The following is a 12753-nucleotide window of genomic DNA, read 5'->3' on the forward strand; positions in this document are numbered from 1 at the left end:
AAAGTACTTTTATTTTAAGCAAATAATTTGAAATGTTATTTAATGCAAAACACTTGCTTGTCAAAAGAAAAATTAAACAATTTTTAGTCATAGTTACTTAAACAAGTAAATGCATTAGGTGCAGTTAATGTCTTGTTTTTCCTCACTAAAACATATACGGATTTAACATTTATAGTTATTTGTTCTTGCAACATTCAAAGCTGTAAATTCAATATGGCTACATTTGTTAAAAACACATTATGTACAAGAATTGTAATACATATTTGGCATACTTACAACAATCTCATCTTTGTAATTTGACAGGTCCCCCCCCCCCCCCCCCCCCCCACCCCACATGTACTGATTCTGATAACTATTTCATTGCAATTACACACAAAAAACAAACAAACAAAAAAAACCATACAAAAATTAAAACCTATTAAGAATGCTATATTTAGTATTTTTTTTAAAAAAGCTGGTCACTTTGTTTAAATTAAGCAATCAATATACACGGTCCATTGAAATATAAAAACAATTCTCACAATGAATCGCGTCCAAAGCATGGGTGTAATTCACCCACAACTAATACTGTAAAACTGAAATTTACTTTTACAGTACATTCTGTCCACAATGTTCCTCCGGAACAATTAAACAGTAGCTCACACAATTTTGTACAAACAAGTAGCTAAACACCGCTTTACTTAAAATTGACAAAAGCACTGCAAATAGAATACATACAGTTTGATTCTTAAAGGGGGGAAAGCCCTTTTCTGTAATGAGTGTTGGCAGATGGTAACATTTGTAAAGTTTAAAATAGGAATTCATGAAATCTTACAGTGCATTTGTTACTTCGCCAGTGTCCTAATATACATTTCTTTTAAAGTAACCGTTTCATGTTGTGTTTAGTTGAAAACCTGTTAAAATACTGCATGTGGTTAACTGTAAAACCCATTTGTGCGTTGTCTAAAATTACTTCAACCCAGGACTACATAAACTTATACTGTTTTACAAAGGCTCAAGCAATCAGACAGACAATGCTTAAGGTAGTTTTTACATAAATTTAATGGGAAAGCTCATTTAATTGTGCACAGTAAAAGTTAATCGTCCTTCGGCTGATCGCTTCCAGTTACTACTCTACTGTTTCAGTAAACAGAAAATCATAATTGTTCCTTTGGCACGATACTTAGAATAGCCGACAGCACTAATTTAAAACTAGTTTTCAGGCAGGTTAATTGTTTGAAACAATATTATGTCTAAAGAATGTAAGAAACATCTAGCACCTTTTAGCTGTCTAATAAACTGTCCAGAAATTTGCATGCCTTGTAACAAGCAATTCATCTTACTGTCACAGCATTGTTAACGTTTTTGTTAAATATTTAAGGCAATAAAAAACAAAAAACTGTGCTAATTCCTTATTAACAATAAATTATAATTGGGCACCTATAAAAACCAATTAGACATCTTTTAAAGTTGTGTATGTCTTCAAATCACTGTACCATGCTTTAATTCCAAAGGGTTCATTTAAACATAGTCTGCTATACCAAAGACACTGATTGCAGATGTGTGTAAATGTTGACCATTTACATTTTAGCAAAATTGTAGACAATTTACTTTGTATGATTTTCCTAAAACATTTTTCATTAATAAAAAAAAGGAAAGTGTGACAGTGCAAAAAATTAATCAGCTGCTATAGCTGAGACACTTTTCTAGGCAGTGGCCTAGGCCTCGAGACTTGTTCATTTCTCTTTCCTTCATGTTCCAGTTTGTTGGGTCGGAGCTGGTGTGGTTTTGGCGGGAGAGCTGGTGGATCTGAGCTGACAGGAACAGAGAGACTGTGAGGTAGTGGCACTGGTCGCCTTGAGTTTGAACGTTCATAGACACTGTAAGGTGGAGGGGTTTTATTTTCCCTTCTTGTCAGTTCATCAGAACCACTGGAGGCTGACGTTGTTAGCATCTGATCACTTGGATGAGCTTCAGTGCCAGATGTTTCTGATACACTACACCGGCTCAGCGACGAGATCCCACTGCTGTAACTTCCTGACAGAACCGGAGAGTTGGCTACCAACCCAGAGGACTGGTATTCAGTTGGAGATGGAGTAAATGACTGCACAGAGCTCTGCTTAAAAAACAAACAAACAAACCAGTATGTAAATTCCTGATTTTCGGACACTTATTTATATAAGCATTCCGCTTGCCTGTATACATTTTAAGGTACTGCAAGTTCATTTGGATTAGTGACAGCAATGCACTGACATATGAAGTGTGTAGTTATTTATTTATTTGTTTGTTTTTGTTATATACATATTTTGTTGTATGGAAATGTAATTCAAACTAAATATTATTTTTTGGTGGAAAAAAAAGACAGAGGCATGGTGGGTGATTCTGAATACTGTTGCTGATTACAATTTTAAAACACAACATACATACCGAATACTGTAGTCATTTAGGATCTGTGAAATAGGCTATGCTGTATTTAATTTAGATTCCACAACTAGTCACGTACATGACATGAACACAGATCCAAAGAAGTACATCTAATATAACCAATACTGGTAATACTACTTTATTTTGGTGTTAAAAATTAAAATAAAAATAAATAAATACATAAACAGAGAATAGTACAGTACCTGTAGAACAGCCTTTGTAAAGTGTTTGATTTATTTATTTTTAAACATTATTCTGTACAAGTGTGCCCTCTTCTGTTTAATGGAAGTATTTCTTCACAGCAGAAAAGACAGTTAGTGTGCTTATTTCTGAAACTGTATTATAAATACAGTAGAAATGCACCGGTAATCTTAAGAGTGTACATATACAGTATATATTGCTTCAATGTATCCCCTGGTATAAAACAAGCAGTTAGTTCTGCTGGTATAATTCAAGGCATGACAGAGTCCATGCCATAGTTAGGGATGCACAGATCCTGTGGGAGTGAAGGATTTATAGATAGCTAATGTCTGTATTATTCTTCTAACCTTGACAGGGCAAACTGTTCAGTTCCCTAGCAATGTATCGTCCTCCTGTGTGTGAATGAATAAACTGCAGTAACAGAACAGGACACAAGTTTGAAAGATCAGAAGTGACAAACCTTTTGTGGAGATCTGAGGGTAGTTACTGGAGACAGAGGCTGCATGTTTTTTGCAGGAGAGCCTGTTTCAATGAAGAATCATTATATTGTTTGCTTGTAAATTAAATCTTTAAAACAGACGCTTAATGACTGTAAACAAAAAAATGATTGAAAAAAAATGGAACTTCACCAGTATTTTCTTTTTGACAGAGTATCGTCCAGACATTGCTTTCTATCACACAGCTTCTAAATAAAACACTGCTTTCTTACAAGGCTTCTCGTCACTTGATAAATTAGAGTACTTCTGAATCCTAAACTGTATTCCACTTGAAATAAGAATAAAAAAAATAAAAAAAAAACATAACCTGAATTGACTGTATGGATTGGATTGCAAAGCATTCTATTGGATGTTTATATGAAATGTTTTCTTCCAATATTGTGGGAGCACAAAGTCAAGGCAGCGTTTCCCAGCCAAGATTAGCAACTTCACATGACCAAGATTCCAACCAGTGAATCGCAACACTCACATGGGAGTGCCTTTTAACTTTTGCTGTAATGAATAAATGCTGTTTAATAGCATGTTTTTGTGTTTGTTTTACCTGGTTGTGGAGTTCTGGGTGGTATAGGTGGACATACCAACTTTCCAACAGTTTTTGAAAAGTGTGTGTTTGCTTCTTTACCACTATCCAGACTCCAGCTGCTTGGAGTGGGATTCACTACTGTAACAGACAACATGTTTCAATGCAAAATAAACATTTAATTAAAAAAGCAAGTCTTTCTAAGCTTTGCTTCATAAAACCCATGGACTCCAATGCAGTCTAGGACTTGAAGTTGAAGTTTTCTTTGGTGGAACACTGACATGGCAGTGCTAATTATGTCTGGGTAAAATGCCAATGCCAAGACCCGAGCTGAGTTCATCACAGCTATTGTGTAGATTAGTTCATATTTCATATATTGTAAAGGACTACAATGCGAAGATTTACTCATTGTAAAACCTTCCGGCTCACAACAGACTTGCATGCATTGTCACGCTTATCCAACAATTCACCTTAAAAACTCATAGGGTTACCCCACACTGGTTTAACAGTGACATCCTACTGTCAGACTTTACTTCAATGAATTGTTCAAGTATCAATATATTGTATTCTGAACACTAAACGCAACATTTTTATCATTTCAACAACACCTGCATAATGAGTATGTATGGCTTCTACTACAGACAAATCCAGCAACCAATGTCAAAAAGTAGTTATGGTGAAATTGTGATAAACAAAAATGATTCAAAAGAGGCACTGAAGCATGCATTGAAGTCTTTTGTGAGATCTGTGCTTTCAAATGCTTCTCATCTCAAGCCCATTGTTACAGATGTCTGTACAGCCTGTTCATGTTCCAGCTGTGAGCACAGTATCTGAAGTGTCAATCATGTGCTGGTTCTTTCAAGGGGTAACTGCTGCCCATAGAACTGACACATCAAAATTCTCAGACTAGTCCAGACAGCAAATTATATGTCTGAGCCCAACTAGCTGTGTCAGAATCAATGTATTTCTCCATTTCTCAATAACTCACAGGAGCAGGAGAACTAAAATATCTGAATTTATGAAATGTCTGGTAATGGACTGAGATTTTACCAGCTGTCGTCAGCCACGTCACTCAAATCAGATGAGCAGCATTTTTTATGGAAACGTAAACACACACACACCAAGTATTGGGCAACATGAACACATGGAGAATGATTGGATGGGTCACTTGTAGTCCTATACCCCAATCAGACCCCTTGCTTACTACACATCTTGGTGTCCCCTAAATTATTGATTTAGTAAGAAACAAGTTAGAGTGGGTTAAACAGGCAACACATTTCCCACTCTCAATTGTTCTCCAGTTATTTATCTGTCCCAACAGTTGTTGGAGTACAGTGTACAAATATAATACATGGATGAAGGCTATATTTGCATCCTGAGATATTCTAAAAAAAAAAAAAGGCATAATACCACAGTAGTGACATCAAAAAGTGATAATTCCTCAAGAGGAAAATATACTTAAACTTTGACCCATTCCACTCCTTGAGACCATCACTTTCAATTTTAAAAAAGTCTTGTTTATATCACTAGACAACATCCACAGTACAGAAAAGTTCATTAATGATCAACAAAATGAGAATACATAAAAAAAATTTAAAAAAAGATGATGTCAAGCTGGTACATTTGTATCTTAGAGAAACTGGAGAAATGGATAATGACAGAGAACATCTGCACAGCACTGAAACACTATGTTTAAAAAAAAAAAAAACAACTGTACTGCTGAACCTCATCTTCTTTAATATTAGCATCACAAAGGTATCCACCTATTATAAAAAATAATAGATGGGCCTCTTCAGTGAGTTACAGGAAAACAATTCCATCTCGGGTTTCTGTGACAGTTTATAAACTACTCGATCCTTCTGGTCTCATAATTTATGACATCACAGAAACCCTAGATGAAATAATTTTCCTGTAACTCAGCACATCTATTTATATATATATATATATATATATATATATATATATATATATATATATATATATATATATATATATATATATATACACACATACACATATACACACACACACACATTTATTTTAAAAACAATGTAAAAAGAAAAAAGTAACAAAATAAGTATTGTTATGTATGTACTCCTACCTTTGTCTGGTGCAGAAATATTTGGATCACTTCTTGGTAAGGAGTTATCCCCTATTTGATGACCAAGCATCCTCTGTTAATAATAGAACAGACATGTGATACATCTGACAGAATATTACAAATTAAGTTATATTGTGGTCCACAGGCAGTACTTGCTGTATGCCTACTGGGACAATCCAACGTGACACTGAAGTGTGAGGCAGATGTAGTGCAGTTTACTGTATTCATTTGGTGTAACCCCTTTAAAAGGCATCTTTCATGTGCCTCACCTGCGGGGCTTCCAAGGGGTTTGGGTAAATGGCACTGCAGGGCCTTTCTCTTGGAGAGAGGCAGAAGTTCTCTCTGGAATGTTTGTGTTTGTCTGCCAGCAGTGGGGAACCTGAACAGAGGGGGGGAAAAATGTAATCTACATTGTAATAGCACACACTGACTAGCAGAGGGTGTAGACAGTTCAGGTTGTACACATATTTCTGAAGACCTGCTTTGTCCTCAGAACCAAACAGAAAATGAAGACACGGATCACTTAGTGAGAGATATCATGGTTTCAAATAAAAAAAATAAAATAAAACAAAAACATAGAAAACATTTTAATTTCATGAGAAAAAATAAAATAAAATTATGTGCTAATTTGCTTTATTTCTTGGGAGGCCAAAGTAAAGAACTTGACATGAAGGGACTTGGTCATTGTCCTGCAAACACAGTAAAGCAGCCGTACCTCTGGCACTGGATGGAGCAGAGCTGGTCACATTTGGAGAGGCAGAATGAGTAGAACTTAAGCTTGAGGTAGATGGACTTGGCTGAAACAAAAATCCCTGATATTTGACCTTGATTTTATTTAAAAAAAATAAAAAATAAAAACAAGCAAGCATTTCCTTTTAAAATATCAACCCAAATAGTGGTTAGGCTTTTAATCTCAATAACCGTTTACCTCAAATAGAAATACATCTTTTTGTGTGTGTAAAAGACACACAACTCTTAGGATGAGCGCACCTATTAATCATAGTAATGTAAACATCAATCAATATAACATCCTAGCATGTATGACTTCTAACATGTTTGCTGTGGGCATTGTAATTAAATTAAAACTCCCCTAATAAGCCTAATGAAAAGAAGAGCTAGTATTGTTTGCTGATGATCGTTATTATTAATTTATTATTTGGCAGATGCCTTTATCCATGGTGAATTACAAGTGTTACAGGGCAATACAAGGTTACAATGCAAAACAATATATACACACAGTATAGTTTACAGTGAGTGCAAATCACACTATTAACATACAATACTGGGTAAGATGCAACAAGTTAGGATTAAACCAATTTATATCTACAATGACACACTAATAATGCAATAGTGCAAGGATAGTGCTCCAGCTGAGAATCCGGTAACATGGTGCTTAGGTCAGACGAGTACAGCACATAGGAGGAGGAGATCATCAATTAAAACATTGCTTGAGTAATGTAGTTGCGTACCTGCATGTTGAAGACTTCATCAGAACTTTCTGACTGTCCTGTGATGTTGCTTACTTCATTAGAGGCTTGTGATGAGAGGGAAGAGGACGAATATCTGTTGACTGCTGGGTAGCTCAGAGGGCTGGAAATAAACAAACAAACAATCTGGCCATTTTTTGTTTTCTGGTGATGGAATTTTAATGTAAGATTATATTTAGCCTCTGTGTGTATAATTCAGGTTAATTATATTCCAAGTCATTCCCTTTTGGTAATTAATTAGCGAACACTGAGGAAAGTAATATACATTTTATTTAATTTCTACTAAATGATGCAAAAGACACTTATTAAAAGCAAAATGGTACCTACCTGCGTCTGGAGATTACTCTAACACCATCAGGACTTATGACATTAGGAACGGAGTTTCTGCATACACGTGGACTCCCATTGGTGAAATGAACAGGACTTGCACGAACATATGCTGGGAAATCCTAAGTATTTTAAATAAATACATAAATACATTTAAAAAGCCATTTTGCTACAGCTAGCACGCAATGATAAAAAAAATAAAATAAAAAAACAGTTACCTTAAACTCTGGATTATATAAACAAATTAAAATTCCCCCAATAGAATATTCAAGCTCACCTCAATTGAACAAAATATAAGGGGTTTCATATCCCCTCTAACAAATGCCACCTCCTCTCATAAAATGCTCCCTTATCCCATGCTGGGGGACTGGGTGAGCTTGTGCTAGTACAGTACCCTCTACTGAGCCACCAGCATCACTTTCTGCAGCAGCTGGTTTTGTCCAAGTAGGAACCAGGGACATCCTTGTAATATCCAGGACGAGATCAGGCTCCAGGGTGGTATTATCGAGTCTACTATAATTTGTTTTGATCTTAACTAAATACATTAGTTTATTTTAGTACACATCATTGTCACATTTGGAAAAATGTCTTAAAATATAAATACCTATTAGCTACCCAGTCTAACAAAAAAAAAAAAAACACATTACTGCAAGAACAGATTTCCTACCTGTATTCCCAAACTTGATTTCATCAGATGAAACTGATCAACCAGCTTTTTATGCAATGGTCTCATATCCTGAGGTACAAACTTTTCATGGACAGCTAATCCATACTCCAGAATTTGAGCCTAAAACAAACCAACACATTTAATTACATTTCACTTTGCCATGAACTATTATGGGTGCTTTTTCCCTGCTAACAGTAGTAATATACTTGTGACCCAAATAATTATTTGCAGGGATGTGCAGTGTGTACACAAATGTGTGTATACAAAAGGTTCTCCAGACAGTATTGCTATACATTCCAAACCTCTTCAGGCATCTTCTGATAACCCGGTCTGGTACAAGAATGCTTGGTGACATGAACAAGTTTGGGGAAAATTGTTCTTGCAACACTCACATTAGAATCACATATCACATGCAGGTTTTGGGAAGTGGGCCCAACTGGATTGTGAATACTGTAACTTACTGAGTCTTTAAGAAGTAATGACTGAATATGGGTACTAAGGTATGTACTGTGTCTTAAATTACTGTGTCCAAAACACAATAGTAACAGAGAACTCATCAACTGCATCGGAATTATAAAAAGTACATGCTTATGGTTGTGTTAAGAAAAATTATTTCCAAATCAACTTTTATTAATAGCAATCATTAAAATCAGTTACCCAAATAACTGGAATACTGTATTTGCTTTCTTATTTTAGTTTATGTAATTAAATCGTATATTTGAAATCGTGCATGTCTGTTTGCTCTGTTTATATACTGTATGAAAAATAATAATGAACGGTTGTTTGTAAGTTTACCTGTTCAAACATAAGCTCCCTCAGGCGTCCAATTTTTTCTCCATCCTCAGGATGGTTCACAATGTAGTCCTTCACAAAAAATGCCTGCACGAAAAAACGTGTCTCCTGATTATTGCTGAAACAATGATTTAAAATGCAGAACAAGTTCGATGATTGTTATTTATTTTGGTAACTTTCTTCATGTCGAAAATACATAAATAAATAAATAAATAAATGTTAACATTGAAATAGAAATAGAATGTGAATGTGGACTCCAGAATCTAGGTACTGTTATAAAATGTATTAAATACGCTGACTCTAAATTACCTCCTGGTATCTTGCAAGTCCACCATTAACAGCAGCATCAATTACTCCATTCAGGCACATTGTGAGTGGGTTGATATTGTGCATTTGTCTTGCTTGACACTGAGTAATGAGTGCTCTTAGCTGCAGGTTTTTATTCTCTATTACTTCAGTAGCATTTTCAAGAGGACTCATCTCCACCTGACAAACAAACAAACACATATATTTATATATAGTATACCCTGACACTGCTTTGAATGATAGACGCTCAGTTAACCCACCCCCCTGTACCAACATCTATTTCCTTGAGCTCTGGTTCTCATGGCAACTGAGCAGCACACCTGTTTTTCTTTTTAAATAAAAGTGAATATGCTAAGTTGACCATGCTGCTTCTGGTAAGTTAAAATAATAGCAAGGTATGCTTAAAGTAATTAAATTCACTTTTTTGACATCATGATGGACTTTGTAAACCTGGTGTTTTGATGGTTTGATAAGGACTTAATGTGCTGCTCTGCAAATACTTCTAAAACTAAATTAAATGATAACATTTGACTGGTATTAGTTTATTGATATTGCAAATTCTGTTTACACATTGTCAATATAAGAGACACCCAACCCAAAGTATTGTATTAAACTTATTATAAATCAAGAAAATTTTTATTGTAGACAGGAACTTTTTAACATTAAAAAAAAACAAAAAAAAAACTTTCGACTTGAGACGTATATTCTATGCCTGGAATGACATCTGCAAACAAGATAAGATTTACAGGAATTAACAGTGATTGGTTGATTTCTCATAAACGATTTCCCTTCTGAAGTTTACCGCTGTAAACGATAACAATAATGAAGTTTTGCAAATGTTCTACTATGCATTTGGCTTGCTATGCTTTTCTCATACCTCTCTGTGCTTTACAAGGGTTACCTACAGCTTCACTATTTATTACACTAACATGGTGAACTTATTTAAAGGGGTATACTGGGCCTTTGCCAAGTTTGAACTCACCAGCTCTCGTTTTTCCACTTCAAACCATCGAGAGATTCCAGGTAAACTCTGCACTAATGTCAGTGTGGTCCGTTCCACCCACAAGCTCTAACGCCACCGAAAAAAAAAAAAAGAATATTAAAAAAATATATATATTATTTTATTAAAGCCCAATAATAAATTGTACTAAACTTTCTATTTTTAAGTGACTGTAGGAGACTATTGATATATTTTAGATTACCTTTTGAATAATTAAATATAACTGGTGATACATCAGAATCAGAGATGTCCTGGCCTAGGGGTAGATTCTTGTAAGCCAGACCACACATTTTTACTATACTGACATTTCAGATGTAACTGGTATTGTATTTATAAGGAGCCAATCACACCTGCTTTTTCAATGTCTTTAAAGGAGTAGCCCCTTACTTTTACAAAAGGTTTTGACCACATGTACCTGAATAGCTGAACACATATTGCCCTACATAATATTAATTAGAGGACAATAGTACTGTCAAAGATCATAAAATAATAACAAACATTTGAAATGTTTTGCCTGAAGTTACAGTGTTTGGAACATAACCACAGGGGGTCAACACATACATACATGTGTAGAAGGAAATCGAAAAGAAAGCAGCAAAGTTATGGGCTCACTAAATCCAAGATTGTGTATAATTGAAGGACACAGTACCTTGAATTCATTTTCTTTATCCTTTGTTCCTTTATGGAAAGGTCTGTCATATCTGAATCTCCAGATGTGGTTGACTTTATAAAAGCTCTTGATATTGTCAGGTACTCCATCTCTTTGCAGAACATCTTGACTTTCAGGGATAGGGCTCACAGCATAGATCTGCAAATCTGTATACAAACGGTCAAGGAAAACTACAGATACTGGGTGACATAAATCAGCCATGAAACTGCTCGTCATAAAAATAAAAAAAAGATGGTAATGCACTCATCCACTGGGCCTGAGCTATGTGCTAGTGGTTTGCAGAAAATTAGACTTCAGGCATCTTATATGGCCAACACAACCCCACGAGCTCACATTCCCTACATGGTGTCAAGGCTGTAATCAGGTCAAACAATGGCCCTAGAGGTACATATACAGTATATATTTAAAAGGTAAGGCAACACTCACAAGAGTAGTGTGGGCTGTGTGGGAATGATTGACAGTTTGAATGTGATTTAGACAGTTTTGGTCCAGGATCTCTCCTACTGGCCCAACAAGATCCGCCCTCATTTGAGATGGGACCTCAGTCACACTCAGCGGTCAATGAAGGTCTGGTGATGGAGCATCAACCCGCTGGAAGGGATGTACTGCAGCAAAGAACTTCAGGACATTTTTGGGGAGCTGTATTTAACCAATGGTGACAGCTAATGGGGATTGTAGCCTCCCCCCTCCAAGACTAACAGCATGCCTTCAACATATGGTGAACTGTTCCAAAGCACTGCAGACCTACTGCTTTCAAAAACTACGATTAATTTATCAGGAGGATATCAGCACAAATTGCTATCTTGTAAACCACTGCACAGTCAAATTTAAAAGCTAAATTAGAAGAATTGAAAAAAAAAAAAGATAATTGTATCCAATAGCAACTGTTGTCACATTACTTAATTGTATGTTAAACGGTTGCCAATTTACTCTGCAGAATTAAATGATGTGTGTGCGTGTACTGCATAAACAGTGGGCAAATGAGGAGGCAGGTCATAATATCAAACAATCAACACACATCTCATACTGATGTTACAGAGTGTTGTTCCAGTATACCCTGCAGTGAGGTCTGACACCATTAAATAATGAATTACATGTCAAAAGGGTCTACTAAGTTCCTAGAATAATGGTGTTGAATGACTAAATAGGTAAGTTTATCACTGCAAGGCTACCTATTAAGGGATATGCAGTAACAATGGGTGGGTGACAATGCAAGCATTGCTAATCCATGATCCACAGAGTTAAGTCATTGAACCACTTATTTTCACGCAAACATTGAAAAAGACCAAGTGGCATGTGGCCAGCAACCTGATAGAGTACATTCAGGTATTGACTCCAGGACTTCATCCTGTGTTTCAATTCCATCACCTGCCACTGGAGAACAGTGCATTTATAAATGATGGAGCACCAACACACACACGGCTCATTCTCAGTTACCCAGTGGAAAAGGAGTAGAAGAATTTCATTGCTACTCAGATATAAATCTGACGTTTGGTACCCGATGAATGTCAACCTTTCAGAAACATTCACTGACCCCGACCTCGACCCAACAGTATTTAAGATCTGAAAGATGTCCTCCTTGAATTATGGAACATACTCCAGGAGAAGATTGCCACTCATTCAGCGGATGCTTGTATTTTTCACAAGATATTGTCTAATACCAGCGATGTTGCCTTTGCTGCTGTCATACATGCATGTTCCGTTTACTTACTTCTCTGTAAAGGATTTGTTCAGGATCTGTAAGAAGCTGATTTAGATTTTGTTCACAATGGGGTGTTTATA

The 12753-nt window shown here is 35.8% G+C and overlaps 1 protein-coding gene across 6 annotated transcripts in view; it reads right to left on the reverse strand.

Moving 5' to 3' along the window:
- Positions 1 to 520: 520 nt before the first annotated feature.
- LOC121318141 (dedicator of cytokinesis protein 4-like) overlaps positions 521 to 12753 on the reverse strand; it is a 101529-nt gene continuing 89296 nt past the window's right edge. For 2 of the 6 annotated variants that reach the window (XM_041254504.1, XM_041254501.1), the window contains 13 exons: positions 10951 to 11117; positions 10284 to 10370; positions 9305 to 9481; positions 8999 to 9082; positions 8204 to 8323; positions 7537 to 7658; positions 7192 to 7312; positions 6438 to 6519; positions 5992 to 6101; positions 5723 to 5795; positions 3643 to 3762; positions 3065 to 3126; positions 521 to 2095 (listed from right to left, as the gene is read on the reverse strand). In XM_041254504.1, the coding sequence (XP_041110438.1) occupies positions 1667 to 2095; positions 3065 to 3126; positions 3643 to 3762; positions 5723 to 5795; positions 5992 to 6101; positions 6438 to 6519; positions 7192 to 7312; positions 7537 to 7658; positions 8204 to 8323; positions 8999 to 9082; positions 9305 to 9481; positions 10284 to 10370; positions 10951 to 11117 (1754 nt within the window). In that variant the 3' untranslated portion in view covers positions 521 to 1666. Of the gene's footprint in view, positions 2099 to 3064; positions 3127 to 3642; positions 3763 to 5722; positions 5796 to 5991; positions 6102 to 6437; positions 6520 to 7191; positions 7313 to 7536; positions 7659 to 8203; positions 8324 to 8998; positions 9083 to 9304; positions 9482 to 10283; positions 10371 to 10950; positions 11118 to 12753 lie in introns of all 6 variants that reach the window. The other 4 variants (XM_041254503.1, XM_041254500.1, XM_041254506.1 and 1 more) reach the window with 3 other exon arrangements.

The sequence above is a fragment of the Polyodon spathula genome, chromosome 7, assembly GCF_017654505.1.
Source record: "Polyodon spathula isolate WHYD16114869_AA chromosome 7, ASM1765450v1, whole genome shotgun sequence".
In the NCBI taxonomy this organism is placed as follows: Eukaryota; Metazoa; Chordata; class Actinopteri; order Acipenseriformes; family Polyodontidae; genus Polyodon; species Polyodon spathula.